A 24,435-nucleotide genomic window follows, 5' to 3' on the forward strand; every position below is an offset into this window, starting at 1 on the left:
GACGAAGCAGAAAAAAGTAAAGAAAAGCACGAGCGAGATGAATAATAGACGACGGAAGCTAAAAGAACAAAAGATAAAAAAAAAAAAATGATACAAAATGTACGAACGAACAATTGATACTGTCTTCGTTTTTTAATGGTCGTTTCTCCGTTCGACACGCTACTATATGAAATATTGACGTTTGTCATTGGGATTATTACCGACGACGATGAATTGTCATTATTATTACGAAACTATTGCTATTATTACGACGACGAATGATGATTATTATTATTATTATTAGTTATTATTATTAACATTTATTATTGACATTATTATCACGATTTATTATTGCGATGATGATTATTGCGATTATTACTATTATCTTTATTATTATTATTATTATTATTAATTATTATTACGTGGTACAATAAAAATTTAATAAGCATTCGGTCTGTTTCGGTCTCGTGATCACTATGCCCCACTGACCAATTATATCACGAGCGTGAACAACATTTACGAGAATTTTTCTATCTTATCGCGCTTTCAACTTTAACGGCATGCTGACCCCTCTTACGTATTAAAATAACGATAGCTTATGCTCGTAGCTTCCCATGGCATGAGAAAATATCTCTATGTATCGCGAGAGAGAGAGGCTTTCCTTTGTCATTTTCTCAATACAGTAATATTTGTATTGCAGCCTTGAATCGCGGTGGCATAAATTAAAATTAATTTGTACGCAAACAAAAAATATCCCAAACATGATTCGATCGCTTCTTTTTTTATTTAAATAAAGAGAAACATTTCGAAATGATTTCCACTTTCGATTCAAGCAATAGTATCATCATCCCTTCAATTTAATGGTAGAATATTAATTGATGTTTACGAAATATAAAAAGAAAAATACGACAATCGTTGTCACATTTTCCACATCGTATTTAAGGGCAACGATACTCTCGATTCAACTTAGCTCCAAGTACACGTAATTTTCTTTTTGGTACCTTCAAAGCTACCTGAGTCTGTTTCCAACATTACGATTCAAAAACCATGCACCCAAGTTACAATATTTAGATTCAACACACCGTTTTAAGGTATCTACGGATTGATTCTGCAAAGCAACAACTTTTGTTCGCGTTTGTTAGCTAACAGCTTTTAATTCAGTGTACAGACGATTTTCGATAGTAAATCCGAGTCTGAACGACGTCTGGTGTCAACGAGGTCATCGAAAGAGGGATTAAGAGCAATAAAAACCGGCACTCTTGAATCAGTACATTACGAATCGACGGGAAGGAAGTACGATGTTTCGTTTCGGTTTACGCGGCAAATTGATCGCCGTCGATAGCTTCGAAAAGTGCATCGAAACGTTGAATATAAGGGAATCGTCGGGATTTACGACGATTACGAAGGTAAACTCGAGCCGCGGCGCTACGGGGCCGCGTTCGAGATGTTTGATCGATTCCGAACCGCGGACGAACGGGAGCGAAGGTTGTCGTTCGTTGTCGACACAAACGCCGGCGCCAGAGCCAAGGAAGACTTGCCTGTACGACCTTCACGTGGAAAATCGAGGTAAATCCATTCTACAATCCGATGACACGCTATCCTTTGATTAAACCTAACACTCTACACTTGTTAATAAAAACCCGATATACAACTGAGCAGGTAGAACGGTAAGATTGGATTAAAACGATTTTATTTTATGTTTCTATTATGGTATTTTATAACACTATAGTCCACTAGAAACGGGGTAACTTTCTAATTAAGTAATCCTATAAATTTGTGACGTTCCTTTCTTTTTAAGTTAACAAGGATAGAATTCGTAGCTTGGTACAAGGAGAGCAAAATTTCTTGATCAAAACAATCTGCAAAACGTTTGGAATTATTTGGTTGAAACAAAGTAATTTTTCATGACCACGAGTTTAGACCATATGTGATAAAAAATATCGACAAAATTTGTATAAAATTCGAAAATATTAACACACTGAAAAGCACTATTGAACAACATTTTGATGAACAATGAAACAAGTTTTATACTAGCAGGGTAAAAAGGATGAATTACAATATATATTTCGTAAAATTCGATAGTATGTTTGAAATATTGGCTTCAAGTTCTGGTAGACTTCTGCACAGACTAATGAGATGGTCTAATATTTTCTACATTTTAAATATTGCTAATAAAAGCTGTATGACTTTGTGAAATTATAATACAATGATAATGATTTGTTTTTTGAATGGTGACTTAATGAAGAGTTGAAGGTCAAGTTGAAGGTTTTTCTACAACAGAATTAAATATGATATCGAATACAAAAATCGAACAACTGTTAATTTACAAAATATTCATAATAATAAATCTCATCGCTTCGAATATCATGAACCAGTGATCTAACGTTATTATGGAAGTTGTATACCTGAGGAAATGTTCTGTTCGAAGGATAAGTTCGATGACATGTGGTTCAAGATCATTCGAGGCCAATCAAGGTCAAATATTAATACTTTACTAGCTGAATATCTCGTAAAATGTTAGATTTAGCCTTTGCCAGTGGAATTTAGCTCGACGAAAGCTGGGTACAAATGGTAGGCGTCAACGAGTGGTAAACAGACCGCACTTATGCTAAACTGCTTCGTAACAGAGATTATAAGAATCGTGACCAACTCTTGTGGCGTACTGATAGTAACTAAAACTCGAGCACGATCGTTATTTGCTGTCCGCTTAGCTCGCGATGTTTACGTTTTGGGCCGACCTTCTGTTCGCGCGAGTCTGGGCTCGTGATATTTATGTTTGGGCCAAAATCTTCGTCACGAGTCAGGCTCGTTATAGTACGGGAATATCACAATAGCCTTTCACACAGAATTCATTGCTCTATCGAATTTTACAATTAAAATTAGCAATTCTATTTAAGAAAACATGACCTTTAAACACGCCATCTCTTATTTCAAAGTAATTTTTCTAAACTCAACAATGAAATTATAATAATGCACCTTGACTATAATAATGATAATAAAGGAAAGGGTGAAATCGTGGCCATGTTGTAAAAATCAGCTTTCTGTAATTCTTCCTTTTTCTATTATCGTTTCTTGACACAATTTCAAATAGGGTACACTTTGCTTTTAGTTATTTTAACATATAAAAAAATTTTAGGGTGGTTTTGTAGTTGATTGATCCTCCTTCGACAGGTAAGATCGTCAACTTTGCCGGATGGCTACTCCCAGTTCAGTATCAAGATGCAATAGCAGCGTCCCATCAGCACACGAGGACGTACGCTTCGTTGTTCGACGTTGGTCACATGATGCAGACGCGAGTTTCCGGTAGTAACGCTACCGAGTTTTTGGAGTCCCTGACCACCAGCGACCTGAAGAATTTGGAAAAAGGTTGCGCGGTACTGACAGTGTTCACCAACGAAAACGGAGGCATTCAGGACGATCTAATTATTACGAAGGACGATGACAACAAGTACTTCGTAGTGTCTAATGCTGGAAGAAGGGACCAGGACTCGCAGTTGCTCTTACAACAGCAGGTACAGCGAAGAACAAATTTCTTTGCACAGTTACAGGATAATTATCAAAATTCTTTGACCCCTAAACACTCACATCCACTCGTTCTTGCATGAAAACAATGGTATCTTATATTAAGGCAAATATGCTACCTTCTTAACACTATCCTTTATGCATTAAATAAACGAATAGGGATAATATCCACAACTTTTATCGTCATCTCTTATACGTTTCTTCAGTCTTTAAGTAACCAACGTTCAGTAAACATCAATTGTCAAAAATACAACTTCATTACTATTCGCGTACAACACATAATTCAACGTCATATCGCATGGATCATAATTAGACTAGGTCTTAGGACATTAATTTATATTAAACTACATCTAAAACTGCTATTATCTAGCTCTCAACTTCTCCATCATTTCAGAAAGACTTCGAGTCCCAAGGGAAGTCCGTGTACCTTGAGTTCCTGGATCCTTTGGAGCAAGGCCTCGTTGCGCTGCAAGGGCCCACTGCAACGGGAGTTCTTCAATCGTTGATAAAGATCAACCTGAAAGATCTGAGATTCATGAACAGCGTGGAAACCGATCTATTCGGGAGTCGAATCAGAGTGTCTCGTTGTGGATACACGGGAGAGGATGGTTTCGAGATCTCTATGCCAGCTGGGATCGCTAAGAGCCTGACTCAGAAGCTCATGGAGACGGGTGACACGAAATTAGCGGGTCTTGGCGCAAGGGATAGTTTGAGGTAACATTAACGCTAAACCTACCGCGACAGATCGAATCGTCGTTTTTACAACTTTGTTTAAAATTTGTATAAAATTTTAGCGCCATTTGTCTTCGCGACTTTTCACGAATTGTTCCAAAACTACTAGCATTTTGTAATATATTTCTCTATATTATTCTCAAGAATATAGACTTTTAAAATGCATACTTTAAGAAAAGACATGTGCCTTGTAAAAGAGAAAAAGAAAGATTTGTCATTTGATCGGTTTTAGTAAGAATGGATGTACATAGAGTGTCGGTAGGTTTAGTTTGAAAAATGGCGATTTATCGATCTGAATCACCATTTCGCGCGAATTCTCGCAGGCTAGAAGCTGGTCTTTGCCTGTATGGACAAGACATCGACGAGGATACCACTCCGGTTGAGGCGGGACTTACTTGGTTAGTGGGTGAGTGAAATATTTAAGGAATTTCAAAATTTATGTCGAACAAATCGTTATACAGGATATTTTAATGTTTCAAAAGGCAAACAACGCGTATTTTAGTCAAGAATATCTAGAAATTCTAACACTATTTGAAAAGCTGTTCCTTAAACCCGTAAAGTGGGAAAAAAACCCAATAAAATTGGTCCAATTTTCAAACGGCCATAACTCCTACAATAGTGAACGTATCTCATTGAAATTTAGTATGGAAGTAGAGCTCGTAGATACCTACAAAAAAGTATTAAACAACTTTTCTGTAGAGCGTCAAACAAAATTACGAAAAATGAACGTCAGTCAAGCGCTTGCGAGAGAACAACCCCTCTGGCGGCGAGATCGGGAGATAACGACATAGTCCGTCTCGTACAGCCAACAAATATCTGAATACCCGAAAATTCTCAAGTTTCGTAAATGTATCTGTCCACCTCGCCGAGTGGAACGCGTTACGCACGAACTATGTCGCGTGGAGGACCAAACGGTCTTGCTCGATGGCACGCCTGATTCGATCGACAGTGGCGATAACCTCTGGGATCGCCCTCAATGTGGAGCGACCCTTTCGGAAGCCGTACTGCCGATCCGACAGGTCCCCGGCAGCCTGAATGGCCGCGGGCAATCTCGCCCTCAGCATCATCTCCATCACCTTGCCTGCAGTGTCTAACGTACACAGCCGGACGATACGGTGACGGAGAGTCAGGGTTTCGGTTTCCCTTCCCCTTGTTAATAAGCGCAAGACGCTTCCAAGGCGACGCGAAGGCGTCCGTTAACAGGCAGGCGTTACAATTAAGTTCATTGACCATTGTATCATAGGCTCCCTTTAATATCACGCGGGTCATTCCACGTCAAATCGATCTTTCGTCACCTTCTGTACTCCAAGTTAGGATTTGGGGTTCCAATGAAATTAAAATACGTTGTGATTCGCGCGAGTGGGATCATAATTTTGCTAATTTCAAATTTGTTTAAAATGTACAGGATTGTTCGGTCACCCCTTCTGAGAAAAATTTTAATGGGAGATTCTGGGGGTAAAAATAAGACGAAAATCAAGAACACCAATTTGTTAATAGAGGCTTCGTTAAAAAGTTATTAACGTTTAAAGATCCGCCTGTAGAGCGTCAATCTGCGAACAGCTGCGTGTGTGGAACTTTAGGCGTTAATAACTTTTTAACGAAGCCTCGATCGACAAATTGATAGTCTTGATTTTCGTCTTATTTTGGTCCCGAGAATCGTACAGAATGCATAAAAAAAGTTTAAAACGAACATTGAACAACATGGATGTCGATAAACATATTTCGAAATGAGTAACCAAATACATGTTCTATCATCTTCATTTCAGGTAAAAGAAGAAGGGCTGAGGCAAACTTTCCTGGCGCTGACACGATATTGTCACAGATCAAATCAGGTATCAAGAAGAAACGAATAGGTTTGATGCTAGGACAAACTCCGTCGGTCAGAGCAGGAGCGGCTATAATGACGCCTGGAGGTGAACGTGTGGGAAAAATCACTTCCGGTGGACCCAGCCCGACCCTTGGACGACCCATTGCCATGGGGTACGTGCCCCCAGAATTGGCCCACAGCGGTGACGGGGTACTGGTCGAGATTCGAGGGAAGACTTACAAAGCTACAGTGACGAAGATGCCTTTCGTGAAGACGAACTATTACACAGCAAAATAATAAATGACCTTCGATAACCTTCGAATGACCTTGAACGCCAAAAGTTTAATGAAATCGAATGACAATATTAAAATGCTATGTAAACACACTGGTTATGTTATAAACGAATAATCAGGCATGAATTTTTGTCATACCTCAGGCATGTATTGTGTCCAAGCGAGGTCCTTAGTTTTAATGTAATACAGGATGGGTGGAAAATCGTAGTACAACCGACTAGGGAGCAATTCTGCCTAAAAAATAAGGAAAAAATTTAGTATATAGTTTTTTTCCCCATACGAGGCTTTATTTTTAAGAAAATTGAATTTGAAGTTTGCTCAACTACGCAATGCGATTTATTTATTGTGTTTTCTATTACCGATTATCATCGAAGTCGATTCCTCGTCTTATTTTAATCAAAAGGGATCGACATTCTTTGAAAAACTGTTTTCTAAACCTTATAATTACATTCGTGACATAGAAATAATAAATAAATTTTTATTTCATCTATTTTATTTCAAAATATAAACTTTTATCTTTTGAGAAAGTCACAATCAGTTCCCTTAGAGAATCATTAGTAAAATGCAGCATTCATGTTGATTTCGAAACGCAACGCGATCTATTTTACGTAAGAGATCGCAAAACGAACGGTATTTTTACAGATTTTTTTTACAGGATATGTGTGCGTTCAGTCGAAATTACAAATAATTTCTTGAACTATTGGAAACAATTTTTTTTAATGTCTATATTTATTTATAACGAAAAAAATAGCGTTATTACGAACCACGTAGCGGCGTGTACGACACGCTGGTGTACATGATAACACACAAAAATCGTTCAACATATTCTCGATAACATTCTCTATCGGTCGATGTGTGGATTTTATTTTTTAATCATTTCTCAAAATATATAAGCTGTTATAATTTTATTAGCTTATTAGTTAACTTATTTTGTAGCTAGAACATAACAAAATTCAAATATCGTTTTTAGTTTCAAAACACCTTAACTCCCGAGAGGATTTCGTGAAACAAAAACTTGTATATTTGAAAATATATATTAAATATATATCATCGTATCAAATGAAAATAAATCGTATCTTTGAAAATTAATATGAAAAACTTCCTTCGCGGCGGTCAATATATCGACGTCATATTCCGCCATTTTTTTTCTACGCTATACGCGGTACCGTAACATCAACAACTTCCAATAAGATTCGTCGCTAGGTAATCGTTTCGTTGTTACAATGGAGATAATGGTCGTTTCGACGACTTAGAAAAGAATAGCAACGCGCGTAGCAAAGGACAAGACACGGCACGAGTCAGTGCTCGAATAGGATTGGCTAAGAGATACCTAGCTTGAAAAATGGGCAACATCGTCGCTGCAACTGCCTACCTCTCAGGGCTCAACCTAATGTAGCCTTAGGATACCTAGGCACGAGCACTATGCTAGTTCCCGCAATAAATGATCTGGTGTTGTCATCTAGCGGCGCCGAGGCGTATCAGAGCCGGAACGTATACGAGCAGACCTTAGACCTTATGAATTTTCGTGGCCCAATCTGACTGCTATACCGACCTGAAAATTCAGAAGTGATTTTAACGACCTCTTCTCATGGGTGGCGGTCAGTTGAGAAACTATTCACTGAATTAGTATTGATAAACAAGTGTAGCATGTGTGTGTGTAAATACATGTGTAATGAGTGCTAATGAGTCCTGCACTACCTCACCCCCCCCCTCCCCTTGCTCAGGGACCTCGAGATATCCATAAGGATTTCTCCACATTGGAAAAAAATACTAAGCTTTTCCTCCCTCCTGCACTGGTGACTAGCTTCTCACATATGCCCCAAATAATTATTAGGAATTACTCGCATCTCTTCCGACCGAAAGCAACGTTCGATCAGTCGAACACCCTCGTGCTTGGTGTACGGGTGACCCATCAGTAATGGTGTCACCTGACCACTACTCGACACCATTAGCCCTACCGATACTTACAATTAGGTTAGTTGTAAGTATACCTATTGGGCATAGTTATCCCGGTCCGTATCCTACGATCTAATGTGGTCTATTGCATAAATAACAGTTAGACATCAATGTAATGTATTCCGTTTTGCAAAAATGAATTCAGAGGGGAATAATGAAAGAAACTACCTTCCCGTGATCTCCAATTTTCGAAATTTCTTTCTCATTATGGTACTTTCTTTATACCTACATAGGCTGGAAGGGAAAATGCTCAGGCAGTCGAGACTCGAAATTGTCGAATTGAAGGTTAGATTTCAGTTGGTGCAAGGTCGAGAAGAAAAGGCTCGCGCTCGCCTTCCTTCGTGATTTCTCAAAGTTGAACAAAGTACTGAACTCACAAACACGCGATCCGTGCGGTAGCATGTTTTCCGTTTTCCCCACCACTCTGTTACGCGTTAAAGAAAGTTCGTCGTTAGTAATGTCGTCGTCGATGTCCACAATCACACCAAATATGGCTACATTGCTTTCTCATCGCTCCGCTAGGCGCTATAGTAAATTCATCGTCGCTAGTGTCGTTCTTTCTACACTCATTCTGTCAAATCTGGATACACTGATCACATTAATACTGTCACCAACATATCAACAAAAATTTGAAACTTTGAGTAATTCGAATTTATCTAAATTTTCCAAAATATTTATTCAATTGCGCAGTAAATATTATTGATCCTAGCGGTGAGTGTTATTAATATTTCTCTCAATTTTGATTAATTTTTGTCTGTAGATCGTTCCATAACCTCTACAAATTATACTTTTAAACAAATTTCTCTCAATTTCGACTAATTCATATTTAGATCGTTTCACTATCTCTGGAAATTTTACTTTTGAACAGAAATGGAGTCCGTTTTACAGCAAAAAATGATCGACGCGACGCATTGCGTCGAAAAGCAATTGGACACCGAATTAGAAAAATTGGACAATTTGGATATCGGCGATATCGAAAAACTGCGTGAAAATCGCCTGAAACAGTTGAAAACACTTCAACAACAGAAGCAAAACTGGCTGTCCTTGGTAATTTCTATTTATTTAATCATATTTGCATACAAGGGAATCCTATAACAAATGACTACTTCATATAGCCCGTGTCGCAAGCATAATCATACATAAAATCTCGAACTTCTGTAACAGGATATAGTTAGAGGTCAATAGGACATGGATTGCTCTTATTGTCTGTATAAAATAAGAGATGAACCCTGTTGCATACAGACAAAATAGTTGTGGCTGACCAAACAAACCTAACACTTCTATAATTAAGTTTAATTGTATTTAAAAAGGAATCACTCATTCAATATAAACATTCACAGTTTTAATATCACCGATAGACAGAAGATTAAAATCTTGACACACTTTCATATTGCACATCTCAATAAAGCTTACCCCTCTAGTTAATATTTTCTTAGTCCTGCATACATTGGTCATTCACACAGAACATACTCTAATGATTCCTCAACTGAAAGATTACAGACCAAGCAGGTTTGAATCTCATGTATCCTATACCAATTCCTTTTGTATAAAATATTAATCTCCTTGTGACCAGTCAATCTGACCTCAGCTATTAGTCTGATAAAGGGTAGAGGCAGATCCAGTGTGAGACACTCTTTTGGTCCCAACATATAGGAATTCTCAAGGTCAAGTTTTAGCTTGATATATAAATCATATATTTTAAGGCCTTCAACATATCAGGAATTTCCGAATCAATCGTTACTGGGCCCTTCTGCCCTTTGAAATTTCATAAAATTTGTATTTGACAGATTCACATCCAGCTTCTTCTTAAAGCAGTTTGTGTTTCAGATCTATGATCCCTCTCAAACGAAACCAGATCGTCGGCAAAAAGTAAAACGTCCACCAGGTCGTCGATCCTCTCAAGACCCCCTTCTTCTTCTCTAAGAAATAGAGAAAACTTTTCTATCCCTTCTTTTGAAATGGGGCATGAATCAGTCTTCAGTTTTCTGAGTTTCTTCGCTATGATCCAGAATGTACCTAGATTCTTAATCATGGCCAGGTTGATGAACTCCTTCCTAACTTTAAGAAATGCTTCTTTTAGTCTCCAGTTTTTGGTTCTTTGCCAGCTCCTGAGTAAACGTTTCATTTCTACCCAAACCACATGATAGTTCTCATCAAACCAAAGCTTATCTCTGTCCCACAGTTGGAAGTTTGGGGAGAGTCTGTACAATCCAATATTTATAGTCTCCCTTGGAATGACTCAGCTGTTTTTCTATCTACAGTAGTACCCTACTTAAATGACCATGCTCGGGACCGCAAAAATGCGGTCACTTATGTGGGCACTACTGTAATTGTTCACTGTCATTTATGAGCGATGGTGGACATTCCAAAAGACAATTGTAATAGCCCTCTCCCAGTACACCATCCTAGCTTAGTATAACTACGCTATCCTCGGAGGTCTTAGACCCAAATCGACATTGGAAGGTGATCAGAAAGCCCCATCTACCAACAGGGTCAGGCAACCTGCTAGATTAGTCCAAACCAAGTCTATTACAGTAAACCCTTTGGCCCCCACAAACATAAAGGCTCCAATCCTATCAGAGATATTCCTACCATTCAATACTATCAGATCAAGGTTCTCAAGTCTATCTAGCAGCAAAATTCCACTGTAATTCCTATTCACCTAACCGTTTTTATGATTTAAGAGACAACAAATGTAAGCTTCAGAGCAAAAATGTTAAGAAGAGTAAAAAAAACTCAACATTGGTCAATTTATGAAAACAAATTGAAAAAAACTGGTCAAATTAAGAAATTTTTTAGCTCCTTTGTCTCTGCTTATCATTGTTTGGTTGAAACTGCTGCAATTTAGATGATGATCCAAGCAATGATCTGTTCAAACAGTACCCTAATGAACCAATCTTTAAAGCAGGATCGTGGTTAATTCTAGGGCCATGGAGAATATTCTGAGGTGTATGATGAAAAAGAATTTTTCGAAGTGTCGAAAAAGTCAGAAAATATAGTCTGTCTGTTTTACAAAGACGATTCGCCAAGATGCAAAATAGCGGATCATCATCTAAAAATTCTTGCGAAAAAACACGTGGAAGCAAAGTTTTGCAAACTAAACGTCCACCGATGTCCATTTTTAACTGGTAATTTCCAACCATTATTATTGAAATTTTGATCAATCAAAAATCAATAGAAACGATATATTGTTTTTGTTTCCAATGGATTTATTTAAAGTAGAGCATGAATTAGAAAAAAAAATAATGTTTCGTTTCTTGAACAGAAGCATCAACATTAATATTTATCGTTTCCAGAACGTCTGAAAATCAAAATTATTCCAACAATCGCTCTGATTTTAAACAGCAAGACCACAGACTATATCGTGGGATTCACTGACTTGGGAAATCGTGATGACTTTTCTACGGAAACCTTAGAATACAGAATTTCCCTTTCAGGTGTGATAAAAATGGACGATAATGTTTATTTAGAAAACAAGAAAACACCATGGTTGTCGCAGGTTTCGAAACCAAAAACTATCAGATCCGCGAGTTCCTTAAATTCTGATGATTCCGACATTGAGTAAAGATATTTTCAACAATTGTTTGTACAAATTTGACATATTATTGTTTAAATTTGTATTCAATCGACTAATCTCGTTTAGAATTAAATCTAAGTCCACTTGTAACGATTTCGATTTTGATTAATAAAAAAAGGGTCACAATTATTAATTGAGGGATTGTATTTTAGTATATAAAATATATATGGTTGTTGTTTAGTGCTAATTATAAAATATTGTCAATTACAAAATATTATTTTGCTTGCTCTTTCTTATATATATCTATATACATATATAGATTTCTTTGTTAACAATTTACTTAGTGGTAGAATAATACTAAATCAATTTCAAATATTTCTTCGCAACGAAATTCGAGAAAATAAAAATATACAAACTTTTTTAAATTGTAACAAAAAAAAATTTTTTTTTTTTTTTTTTTTCAAAACTAATAATTTATATCATTTATATTATTTATTTGTCAACGTTATATGAACATTAAAAAAATATTAAAATAGTAAACAATGTGAAATAAAAATAATGATTTTAGATAAGAATCTTTTAATTTTAAATTATTTGATAGCGAAATATTGAAAAATAAAAACTTCTATTTTACTGAAGTTTAATGACTGTGTTATTAATTTTTGATATTATTAGAGCTAGAAAATGTTCGATAAAACAATAGATAACTCGTTACATTGCTTTATTTTACAGTAAGGTTCGATATATGGCGTTTAACAACATTATTTTCTTCAAATTCTCGCTTTAATCTCAAGATAATATGACCGAGAATATGTTTTAATGTTATTACACTAATTATCCTAACTGTATACGTAAATAATTTCTTGCATATAAAGGATATCGCCATTAAAATAGGTCGTCCGAACAATTTGTTCATTTTTTACGATAGAACGGAATTTGTTATATAAAATAAATAACTTTCGTTATTGTAAAATGATTTTAAACTCAAGTTTTTCCCAAAATGTCTGATTTTATATTGAAATGTTTTTTCCATTATAAATGATTTTAAAATAAGTAGATATGACGGTCACCGGTGACCACCATGTTTACAGGTTATGTTGTCCTACATCTCGATCTGTATTAAACATAATGATTTAAAAATATTTAGTTCCATTTTAAACGAAAATTGTTTTTGTTTCATATTAGTCTATTAAGGTAGACAATAAATATAATAATTGATTTTCTATCGTCGCAAGCAGGCAAATTATTCAAACGACCTTCATCCTTCATGTATATACAAGAAATTAGTGTTTTTTTTTAGTTTTAGAACGAATTTAGTGAGAAAATATTCTGTTTCTTACAATAGTATACATTTAATATCTAACCTTTGATAATTATAATTATGCAATGTATCACAGAGATAATTTTGCATACATTAATAATTGTCATATATATGTACACGTCGAAATAAGAATAACATTTATACTATAGCTAACGCACTATTTAATGTGCATTCATTATTATTATTATTACATTAAAACGTAAATTAATTGGAGGTATGGAAATAGTCTAGAAAAAAAGTCTTCAAAAAATTATTTAAATCATATTATAATGCCCCTTGCCTAATGTTTATTTAATTATTCGTGAAAGCCTTTCATCGAATTAAAAAAAAAAATCGTTTGCACGAAAGTATAAAGATTCATCCACAAATAATAATTAATTGCAAGCACATGACACAATTCGTATTGATTTAAATGAAATTTGATTAGAAAAAAAAACATAAAATAAAAAAAAAAAAAACTGTGTTCCATTAGGCATTTATTAATAAAATATAATTAAAGAAATAAATGAGGTGATGAAGAAAAGTAAAAAAAGAGAAAAAGATTATGTTTTATTTGGTGTTCGTTGATAAAATTTAATTGAAAATTGAATAATGTGATAAAGAAATATATAAAAATAATTCGATTTGATTAGAAAAAAATAGGAAGAAAAACTATATTTCATTAGGAATTTATTTATTAATTTAAAAATTGGATAAGGCGGTGTAGAAGCATAATATTCTTCGATCGAATTCGAAGAATTTTCTTGTTAATAATACTTTGAATTGTTCGTGAATGGTATTTGTAAACTTTGAAAATGGTGAGATTGCTTAAGCTTAAAAAAAATTACTTTAAGCTGTTAGTATAATCGTTGCACGATTAGAAGGATTCCATAAAAATTTTATAGATCTTAAACGTGTATAATTAATAAAACAGAACGTTGTTAATTACACTTTGTACATATATATCCGGTTTCTTTTTTTATTATTATTATTAAAATGTCAAGCTTCAGCTTAATCAGGTTCAAAAAGGAAAACTATTAAAATATTTTCACATCTATGTAACTGAGCTAATAAAAAATTTCTGAGAGTCCGAGAACCATGATTTAAATAGTAAACTAACTTAAGACTTTGATTTGTTTCTCTTAATCTCTAAGTTGAATTGATAAAATGAATAGCTTTCGAAAGATTATAACCAATATATTCACATTATTTTAACAACTTACACATATATATGTCTCTCTCTCTCTCTCGCTCTCTCTTTCATTCTGCGCGTGCGCGCGCGTGTGTTCTCTCTAGTTATTTAAGTATTATGTTAATTTAACTCACTATACATGCGTTTTGATGGTCGATAAAGTCATAGAAGCATATGTCTTCTACCTTTTATGCGATTCACCAAATTGCAGATTTTCAATGCTGGACCGAGCTTCAATCCCATATATTTCATCATCATATCCGAATTTAGTAGCAGCAAGGCTTTTCCATCGATTTCCTGAAAATCACACACCATTATAAACGATACAACAATCGATAGTTCGATTGTTCATTGCAAAAACAGACGCTTACAAATTTAAAATAGGGCACAACAGTCCAATGAGGCTTATTTTAAAGAATGAAACCTCTACTTTCCCATACCAGAATTCAACTTCCTCGAAGACGCTTCCCGGAAAGCTGACCTCTGGTGTGAGAAAGTAGAATCTGACTTTTAAATTAACCCCCATTGACTGCCGTACAATTTTCTTTCTCAAAGTTACAAAGGTTATAAGATGGAGAATTCTGGCATTCGATTTTTGAATTTTTATAAAAAGTGTAAAATTCTTTTGTCAATGTTAATATTGGGTTGAACAAACATTATTTTTGTTACTGATATGTATGCTTACGTGCTTTCTAAATAAATCTGCATGCTGTCCCAATGCGGGATCGGTCACACCGATATAATGAATCACGTCTTCGATGGTCCACTCCGCTGGCTCAACGGAAGCTGTTCGGTTCATGGAACTTTCTGACTGTGTTGTGCTTGTTGCAGCTTCCAGTTCTGTTTATAATAGTAGTGTAATGATATTTAGTTAACTAATGACAAAAACTATTTACGATACTTAATTCTTATTAGCGTTGTTTTTATGGTTGATATATTTTTCTAGAGTTCTTACTCTATAGCACATTAAGGAATCCAAAAATTGTTAATTTTCGAACTATTGTAATTTTGTTAAAAATCATTTTAGAATGGCGATTCTTTTTTCTTTTTTAATTAAATCTCATTTGCTTTACCTGGAACAGATTTCCTGGGTTGTTTCGGTGCGGTGGCCGCGGAAATCGTAGAATTATTCAAACCGGTCACAGTATTTTGTTGTATCTGTTGCTGTTGGATACTAGATGACAACGTTTGCTGATTCTGGCACCCCCATCTTCTTTTCTCGGCCGTGGTATTATTAATCACCACAGAACCGTTAACTGATTCTTCGGTATTCGTGGACTGTGGTTGCTGAGCATTCGGGCATTTATTGCACGGCTCTTTCCTTCTGAACAAGAGATGCTCGCATGCACAAAGGTCCTCCAGTTGTCGCCTAACGTATATATAAAAATCCTCTTCCTCCATAAATATTGGTAACCTAACAGAAGTAGGTTTACTCTCTAAAATTAAGCTCACGGTTTCTCCTTCACCACGTTTTAATAAGCTTAGCATTTGTCTTGGACTCATTGCTGCCATCAGGAAAGCTTGAAATATATCTCTGGTTACATTTAATATGGGACCGGTGCCGAACTGTGCTGGCATTGCTTTTACTTTACGAGGATCAAAGTAAGGACCACATGTGCAATTATGGTTTACATAAATTGTAACTGTAATACAACAGAAGTAATGAGTCAAAAAACAATAAGTAAGCAACAAAGATATGTGACTTGGTATATATATGGTTGAAATAAATGCATACCATTCTCTATGGAATGTGGTTTCGTGTTGGACGTACTGGTGTCTGGTTCGGTGGCTGGCTGCGGCGGAGCACTGGAACCTGCAGGGCTTACCAGTGCCACAGCTGGCTCTCCGTTACTTCCTCCGCCTGATATCGCCATCACTGGGAGTACGTTACTGGTCCGCGACTTAAATCTATTGGGCCCTGTCGCTGAGAAATATTGAAATACATTAAATGTTTTATTCTTTAGTAGCTACACCTTTAAAATTTTATTTGCAAATAACCAATAATATATACAATAATAATACTAATAAGTGGAAGTAGTTTTGTTGCTTTGTTTGTACGGGAATATTTTTATTGACGAGTATTGTGAAACCCAATTAAAACAACACTATAATTCAATACTCACATTTCTGCCTTGGCGGTTGCAATGGATGACCACTCTTGAAGCACCATCCAGCAGGAAAGATATCCCTAGAGTCAAATCGACACCAGTAATCAAATGCTCCTCTCCAACCATCAAACGTAATATGAATCATATCATCCTTCACTGCCCCAACAGTTGCTGTACAAATCAACTGTGGATTTTTTTTATCGATAGCCTCCAATTTATGCCCGACTTCGAACATGTTTGATCGTGGTATTTTAGGTTCTCGCTTAAAAACCTTAGCAGGCGCCATTTCAGCACCATTTAGAGTTTTTAAAAGAAACATTGGCCAACTGGAAGCATTCATACGAAAGCCCAACGGAGGCTGCAACATTCCACCGGACTTTTCGCAATGGCCAATCGGGTGGATCTCGTTACTGTCGACCAATCTCCAAAAATCATTTTTGTTATCCGATCCATCCAATCTTAGTCTCAATCTTGGTCCTAGGACACCAACAACCGTTGCAATGCAAGTCGAAGTCAAATTTCTGGGATCCAATGCTTCCAATTTCATTCCCATCTTAAACTCATTGATCGATGGAACTTCATGCTGGAGAAATTTCAATATTAAAATTGGTTACAATTAAAATTTTTTTGAATCATTATCTTTGTTAACTTTAATTTAACCTGTTTGAAACACTCGATCGGAGCAGCTTGACTGTTTGTTTCCTTTAAATAGAGGTCCCAGTCGAAGGTTTGGTATGTTTCGTACTGGAATGGACCACTGGAGGTGGACGGAGGATGCGAAACAGTTGAATGGTTGGAAAACTGAGTCGTGGAGGGAACATTGTTCCCAGCAAGCAATCCTGACGGTGAAAGGGAAGGCGCAGGCGAAGACTGGTCCCTGTTGCCTACAAAAACAAAGAGAATTTCTCAAAAAACTTGATTTCTTTGAATAATAAACTTCATTAAAGTTTTTTCTACTAACTCTTTTTCGTGTCTGTTTGGACCTCCTTCTTCTGGTGCTTGTTCAAGCAGAACGACGAGCAAAAATCTTTTGTAGGCCCATCCTTCTGTTCCAATCTGACCGGCGCACCTCTGATCACATTATCGCACTGGACACATGCACCACGCACGTATGCTTTGCGGAATTCTGACAGACAGGTCTCCGAACAAAATTCTTTTTTACCATGCTGGGTCGGGAGAACGTATTTCAAGGGTTGCTTGGTCTCTCCGCACCAGGTGCAAGAGTTTTTTGATTTTGGTGGTCTTCCTGGACATATTTTCAAAAATTTACATTGGTTTTAAAATTAATATAAGTGGATTGGATGAATAATCTGTTTGGGGAGAAAATGAATTGTGAGAATTAGAATTAGAATCGAGCGGGAAAAGGTTGGGAATATTTAGGATCGTTCTATACCTCGCATTTTGCTTTGCGTGGACGACATAGTACTTCATAGAAAGACGATAGTTTAGTATCGATATTTACTGCATAACGATTATTTTAGTTTCGTAAAATAATGGAGGACATCTGAGCGTCTATTACTGAAATCGATTTAGAAAACATTATCCGACTTTCGTTCGACAAAAGTTTAACTTTCCGCGCTCCGTTTTACACATCACACGTATATTCGTTAAAGTTATTATGTCAAGCCGCCATATTGGTTTGATTTGACCGCGCAATCCTTCGATTATGATAGTAATGATAGAAAGGAATCATTCAATAAAATTTTTGTACGAAATATGAGCAGTTTAATATTTATAAACGAAGAATTGATGAGTAGATGGAATGTTTGTTTAACAATTGTTTGAAAATTTGTATAAATAGAAATAAACAGTGAATATTTAATATTAACTTTTTAACAATTTAGACAAAATTTCGATTTTTGGGTATTGTTGTTGCAATATCAAATTTTAAAAACGGTGCTTTGGAATTTGTACTAATAATCGACCCATGCTATTGCGTATGTTAAAAACACACCATATTTGTTTAATGCGCATAACGACTGCGCAGAATTCTTTTACCGCGTAAAACCAACCACTAAAAAAATAATTATGATGAAGCTTTTCCTAAAAAAAATGTCGTCAAATTTATGTTTTTAATCACGTATTGTAAGAAATTTGACTTTTATTACAAGTAAAATACAATTTGTTCTTTGAAAATTATCTATTCAAAAATTTGTATTGTAAATAAAATTAAATCGAATTTCAAACATTCGATTCTTGCGTTCGATGTTCCTAATCTATTTTTGCAACAAAATTTTCTAATAATTACTAGAAATAGTAAATGCATACAAAATATTATATTATATCGATGTTTCACGCGAGATTGCATAGTGTTCGTTGTGAACGAAGCTTCAACTCGTTATCTCTTCCTTGAAGATTATGTCGAAAATTGGTATCGTAAATAAACTCGAATCGACTTTCGAACACTCGATTTTTACGTTTCCATGTTTGTAACCTATTTCTGCAACGAAAATTTGTAAGAATTACTAGAAGTATTGAATACGAACAAAATATTGTACTATATCGATGTTTCAGACGATTGTAGCTTGAACAGTGATCGTTGTGGACGAACCTTAAACTCATTATAGTCAAAGATTTCAGTTCGAGCAAATGGTATCTCGCGGGTGGAGGTCGTTGCGTCAAATTTCACAAATCATGAATGAATTCTAACTTTTGTCGCGTAATTGTCACGAATTCGGCCCGTTTTCCATCCTGGTAAGTCCTGGACATTTAATTATCAACTTTTCGACCATTTTTTAGATCCATTGCGTCTTGGAAAATCGCAAATATCTCGAACCTTTCCGCACCATGTAAACAAACACCGAAATTCCAAATGTTTACACAGAGTTTCTCTTTATTCGCGTTTTTAAACTTAATGGAACATTTTCAAACGAAATTAACTTCTGCGATTTATTTAGCGTTTTACAAACGTATACCTAAAGCACGCGAAAACACTATTTCCCAGAGCGAAAGGAAAACGTTTTCCCCTAATGATACTGGAATATTTCGTCTTGACTAACGACAGACACTAAATTATTCAATCGAAACTATATTTTTGTCAACGAATAAGAATGCAAGCTTCTACACAGCATGTTTCTCATCCAACACACACAAAATTTTATATATCAATAGAACAATTTGATACCATTAAATTTTCCAATTCATTTAATGTTTTGCAAACATGCAAAAACAGTATTCCCCAAATTGAAAGGAAAACGTTTTTTCTTGGTGATCCTGGAATATTTTTTATTGTCCAATGACAGAAACCAAATTATTCGACCGAAACTGTGTCTGTATTGATAAATAAGAATGTAAGGTTGTGCGCAGCGTGTTTCCACTTAACACACACTGAACGATGAACGAGGTCAGCGGAGGGAAACAAGATATTGCTAATGCCCCCACGTGGGAAACATTATCCGGACAATCTGCATCTTCTTTCTCTGCTATGCACCATCACCATCAATCGTTGCAGCAAGATGCGACTCCCACAGTTGCACAAGTGATAGTTCCTACTCCTGTCAAGCTTCAAGCTTCTATGTTAAGCTCCCCGCAGACTATAGACCACTGTTCGCAACTGGGTCATGTGCAACAGTCAACTTTGCTCGCGCAGGTAATAATTTGTTGAAACAGCGTGAGATAGTGAATTAGAATCGGAATTAGCATATAGCTGAAACTAACTATTCATTGAAAAAGTGTGCAATATTAAATCAGAATCAGAATTGAAATTGGATTTGACATATGATTTTCATTAGTGTTCTTTTGTTTGTGGTTGAAGGGTACACCTCCAGGAAGTTTTGCGGAATCAGAACTTTCGCCGGAGTTGCAGCAGCAAGGATGGAAGAAGTTTTGGAGCAAACGAGAGAATCGACCGTACTTTTGGAATAAGTTGACTGGAGAGTCACTGTGGGTCGTTCCACCTTTGAAACCGCAGGTATTTAAAAACTTAGTACATAGTTGTGTATGTAATTATAGTACTGAGTAAAATTTTTGATATTTTGAAGTTTTGAATAGGGTTCTTAGTGTGATTGATGAGTTTGTTAGCTTTAAAATTATCGAGAAAAGTATTTAAGGCCATCCCCTTACAATTTATAGCAAAATTAAAGTGTTAATAATGATGGGATCAATACCAGTATCAATTTTATCCAAAATACCTGCTATCGAGTACTTTGGTATCAAATTAATCGAATTATCATCAATAGTATCGGAATCGGTCCTAACACTAAGTGTTAATATAGAAACTGAATTCAGAGAATACAAAAGAAATAATTTTAAAGTTAAGAGTTTACTGTCTCATTTGACCCTCGATTATGTATGAGATGGTATGAAAGATCTAGATAGCTTAATTAAGTTGTAAAGTTAACATTGACTTGTATATGTCATATATATCTTGATTTAAGTTCGATCCGATTACGGATCCGCTTGGCATCTGCAGTATACAACCAGTTTCTGGGAACGGAGCTATTCCTTCAACGGGGACAGTGAAACGTAGAGCATCGGAGGACAGCATCGTTCCACCTGCGAAAAAATTTGTCCTGGCGTAAGTTTGAGAATCTTGATACCCGTGATTATTTATACAGACTGATTCTCTCGTCAGTAGGCTCGAAAGAAATTGGGGGGGAGAATTCTCATGATCATTTGATGCTGTAATCAAGCTTCAGTAACTTTTTAAATTCAATCTTTCCTGGTAGAAATAGTATAATTCTCTTTTAACAGAGGACCCTGGGACCTAGAGATACCAACAAACGTGATAATCTACGAGCGATCACCCTCAAATCTGCCCCACGTGCACCCAGAAGCGGAAGCCCTGCGATGCGGTCTGCTTTCCAAACTCAGACAATGCTACCAAGAACTATGCCACACTCGTGAATCAATAGATGCCCCTAAAGACTCTTTCAACCGATGGTTAATGGAACGAAAAGTGATCGACTGTGGCTCTGACCCTCTTCTTCCTAGCCAATGTTTCCCAGAAATTTCTATGTCCATGTACAGGGAAATAATGAACGACATCCCAATAAAATTAGTTCGTCCAAAATTCACCGGGGACGCCAGAAAACAGCTCTCCAGGTATGCAGAAGCGGCGAAGAAGATGATAGAATCCCGGGCAGCCTCTTCAGAAAGTAGAAAAGTGGTGAAATGGAACGCCGAGGACACTTTTCAGTGGCTCAGACGAACTGTGGGCGCGACTTTCGATGATTTCCAAGATCGTTTAGCTCATTTGAAACGCCAATGTCAACCACACCTCACCGAAACGGTCAAAGCAAGCGTGGAGGGTATCTGTTTAAAAATTTACCACCTGTCCACGGAGTATGCAAAGAAGGTGAAAGACAAAAACACCCAAATTCTAAAAGACAACAGCTTGGAAAACGTAATACCCTTGGGAGGGCCAGTTAGTACTCAGAGAAAAGTCTGGTGTTACCCTGTGCAATTTTCTTTACCAACCCCCAGACTTCCACAATTGGATTATCTACCGGAACGGGAGCAGACCTTGCTCCGTTTCCATGGGGACACCGTGTGTATTAACAACATGCACCTGGCTAAACTGGAACATCTTTATAGATATAATTGTTTCGATGACAAGAAGTTCGAGATGTTTCTGCCCAGAGTATGGTGCGTTTTGAAAAGGTATCAAACCTATCTGGGGATAAACGAGGGCCAAGCGACCCAGATGGCGCTGCCTGTCACGGTTTTCGAATGTTTGCAAAGGTCATTTGGGGTCACTTTCGAGTGTTTCGCCTCGCCTTTGAATTGCTATTTCAGGCAATATTGCTCGGCATTTGCGGACGTGGACTGTTATTTCGGGTCCAGGGGCCCGTTTCTGGACTTCAGGCCCGTCAGTGGGTCTTTCCAGGCCAATCCGCCATATTGCGAAGAACTGATGGAGGCTATGGTGAATCATTTTGAGAGATTGTTGGCCGATTCGACGGAACCCTTGTCGTTTGTGGTTTTCTTGCCGGAGTGGAGGGACCCGGCACCTAACGCACTTATCAAATTGGAAGGGAGCCATTTTAAGCGGAAACAGGTCGTCGTGCCAGCCATGGAGCACGAGTACCGGCACGGGTTTCAGCATATATTACCCAAGTATGTTTATTTACATGGTTTATAAGGGGAATGTATTTTCTGGCAAAGTGGAAAAGAAAGAATTATGAGACTATAAATTAAAGAAATTTTAAGAAATTAATTTTTATTTCAGAGGCGAAGTTAATATCAGAGCAGCTCACGGGACATTGGTCGTATGGCTTCAAAATGCAGCTGGTGCAGCGCGATGGGGACCTACGGAGGAGAGGGTGGAAGCGTTGCTGGAAGCATGGCGTCCCGGGAAAGAGAGAGAACGAGACAGACAAGAACTTCTATCACCGCCCAGACAGACTCATCAACCGATACCTTCCACGCCTATTCCTGCCCTAACCACGCCCACGACTCCCACGGTACAGTTACAAACACTGTCCACGCATCCTATGTAACTATCATAAAACGTCTCGAGACTGGAAAGAATTATAATAAGTCCCGTACTTTGATTTCCAAACTCTTTCCTATAAGAAAATCGAATTTTCTATCCCCGAAGAAAAATTGTTAGATATACCGTCCAGAGACGACTTGTTGGCTAGGCACTGGTAAGCTGAACAGCACAGGAGCGAGGGGAGTAAAGTCGCTTGCCCACCAAAAAACCTCACTTCTAGCTTCTTAGCAGTCACGCTACTATTCATCGTTAATATTCCGAGCTTACGACTACGCCAATGTCGTTCAATATGTCAAAATCAATATTTATCACGCAATGCAATTGTAGTTGCGATTGACTCAGCCAATAATAACAATGCATGTATGGACAATCATCACTATTGCGCTATAATTAACGTGGCTAGTCAAAAAGTCATCTCTCCATGGTACAAATTGTCAAATCACTTCCTGAGGGCAAGTTTGAACATCGATTTTAGGTAGATCGAGCACGCCTTAATATATACTTTCGTACTGTATTCTATAGATTGTATCGATCAACGAATTGATTTCGAACACAATGTTTGGATAAATTGCGTAGTTTTTAACGATGGGGGAAAAAGTTCGTCGGAACCAATCTTGTTTTGATTCGGGGGTGGAAATGAATTATGGTAGAGAGAGAATTCTCTAAAGGTAAAATTTTTCAGTAATTCAAGGGCACCGATATTATTTAAAACGAGATTACATATTTTTATGTATGAAATGTTAAAATGAAAACCGTAATATATTGCAACGTTGAACCTTCGAATGACCTTGAATATAAAACAAATATTATAAGTTGTTCGAAAATCATTGACAATTTTATGATCGGATATAATAGTGGAAATCGGGGGAAAATTGGGACTTGAAATATTTCGGTTGCTTTTAATGTGAGAAAATAATATTAGAGGAAAGTATTATTTGTTTGGAAAGTTAGAATTTTCTCGAGGTCATATTTTTTGATGTCCCCGACCTTAAAATCTCAAAGAGCATGACCTAGATAAAAATTGTTATAATATTTATCCCCTCCCGGACAAATAATATTTTCTCTCGGCATTTTAAAAAGAACTATATTAAATCAATACAAATATAATAATTATAACAAACTAACCTTCGGATGACCTTGAATATAAAAAATAGTAAAGATCATCCGAAGGTCATGTGATCTATCGTTGGATTGGCCTCAGTCTCCTTTACACGATAAAAGCATGAAGTTCTATTTAGAAAAAAAAAAAAAAAAAACATTTACGTGTTAAAATAATCGTGTTACGTGATTTTTTTTTTCTCGAATGCCAAAATTCTCTAATTTATTCAAACGGCCTGTTTCGTACGCCCCCGTCCTGTAAATACGTTTGCAAGTTATAACGTTCAAGCATTATGATAATTTTAACACGCGCATAAATCTCGTACGCATTACTCGTTTTATTCAAAATGAAACGAACCGTAGTATTTACAAATCGATAAATTCTTTTTCTTTTGTGATGTTTATTCGTAGAGTGCAATTCCATTAATTATTTCCATAAGAAACGTGAAAAAAATTATGTAAAATGTGCGATGATGATGTATCTATTATATAGGT

At 36.5% G+C, this 24,435-nt stretch overlaps 4 protein-coding genes across 9 annotated transcripts; 3 read left to right on the top strand and 1 right to left on the bottom strand.

Moving 5' to 3' along the window:
* Positions 1-1,234: 1,234 nt before the first annotated feature.
* On the top strand, positions 1,235-6,625 carry LOC122399400 (aminomethyltransferase, mitochondrial). Of its 2 annotated transcripts, none has more exons than XM_043400064.1 (5): positions 1,235-1,545; positions 3,151-3,491; positions 3,896-4,215; positions 4,557-4,639; positions 6,000-6,625. In XM_043400064.1, exons 1-5 carry the CDS (start codon positions 1,278-1,280, stop codon positions 6,335-6,337), a joined length of 1,350 nt encoding a protein of 449 aa, XP_043255999.1. In that variant the 5' UTR covers positions 1,235-1,277; the 3' UTR covers positions 6,338-6,625. The 2 variants fall into 2 exon arrangements, with proteins under 2 accessions (XP_043255999.1, XP_043255998.1); XM_043400063.1 differs by having other exon boundaries at positions 1,259-1,545; positions 4,557-4,631; positions 6,000-6,138.
* Positions 6,455-17,999, bottom strand: LOC122399399 (polycomb protein Scm). 4 transcript variants are annotated; one of them, XR_006259269.1, is made up of 10 exons: positions 17,800-17,999; positions 17,368-17,652; positions 17,067-17,290; positions 16,422-16,989; positions 16,034-16,222; positions 15,372-15,941; positions 14,984-15,138; positions 14,484-14,595; positions 7,706-7,885; positions 6,455-6,567 (listed from the first exon to the last, which is right to left on the bottom strand). XR_006259269.1 is itself a non-coding variant. In XM_043400059.1 (9 exons), the coding sequence occupies exons 1-9, from the start codon at positions 17,825-17,827 to the stop codon at positions 7,812-7,814; spliced, it is 2,205 nt and encodes a 734-aa protein (XP_043255994.1). In that variant the 5' UTR covers positions 17,828-17,999; the 3' UTR covers positions 7,503-7,811. The 4 variants fall into 4 exon arrangements, 3 of the variants coding, with proteins under 3 accessions (XP_043255994.1, XP_043255996.1, XP_043255995.1); XM_043400059.1 differs by lacking the exon at positions 6,455-6,567 and having other exon boundaries at positions 7,503-7,885; XM_043400061.1 differs by lacking the exon at positions 6,455-6,567 and having other exon boundaries at positions 7,508-7,885; positions 14,433-14,595.
* On the top strand, positions 8,848-11,999 carry LOC122399401 (thioredoxin domain-containing protein 9). The gene is made up of 4 exons (XM_043400065.1): positions 8,848-9,000; positions 9,158-9,336; positions 11,216-11,417; positions 11,586-11,999. Exons 2-4 carry the CDS (start codon positions 9,160-9,162, stop codon positions 11,852-11,854), a joined length of 648 nt encoding a protein of 215 aa, XP_043256000.1. The 5' UTR covers positions 8,848-9,000; positions 9,158-9,159; the 3' UTR covers positions 11,855-11,999.
* Positions 18,000-18,995: 996 nt separating the features above from the next.
* On the top strand, positions 18,996-23,821 carry LOC122399305 (mRNA (2'-O-methyladenosine-N(6)-)-methyltransferase). 2 transcript variants are annotated; one of them, XM_043399897.1, is made up of 6 exons: positions 18,996-19,100; positions 19,713-19,995; positions 20,161-20,316; positions 20,783-20,922; positions 21,099-22,463; positions 22,576-23,821. In XM_043399897.1, the coding sequence occupies exons 2-6, from the start codon at positions 19,741-19,743 to the stop codon at positions 22,844-22,846; spliced, it is 2,187 nt and encodes a 728-aa protein (XP_043255832.1). In that variant the 5' UTR covers positions 18,996-19,100; positions 19,713-19,740; the 3' UTR covers positions 22,847-23,821. The 2 variants fall into 2 exon arrangements, with proteins under 2 accessions (XP_043255832.1, XP_043255833.1); XM_043399898.1 differs by having other exon boundaries at positions 19,005-19,100; positions 19,702-19,995.
* The last annotated feature ends 614 nt before the right edge of the window (positions 23,822-24,435 follow it).

Source organism: Colletes gigas, unplaced genomic scaffold, assembly GCF_013123115.1.
Source record: "Colletes gigas isolate AHSC1104 unplaced genomic scaffold, ASM1312311v1 Colletes_gigas_Sc00013, whole genome shotgun sequence".
Taxonomy (NCBI): Eukaryota; Metazoa; Arthropoda; class Insecta; order Hymenoptera; family Colletidae; genus Colletes; species Colletes gigas.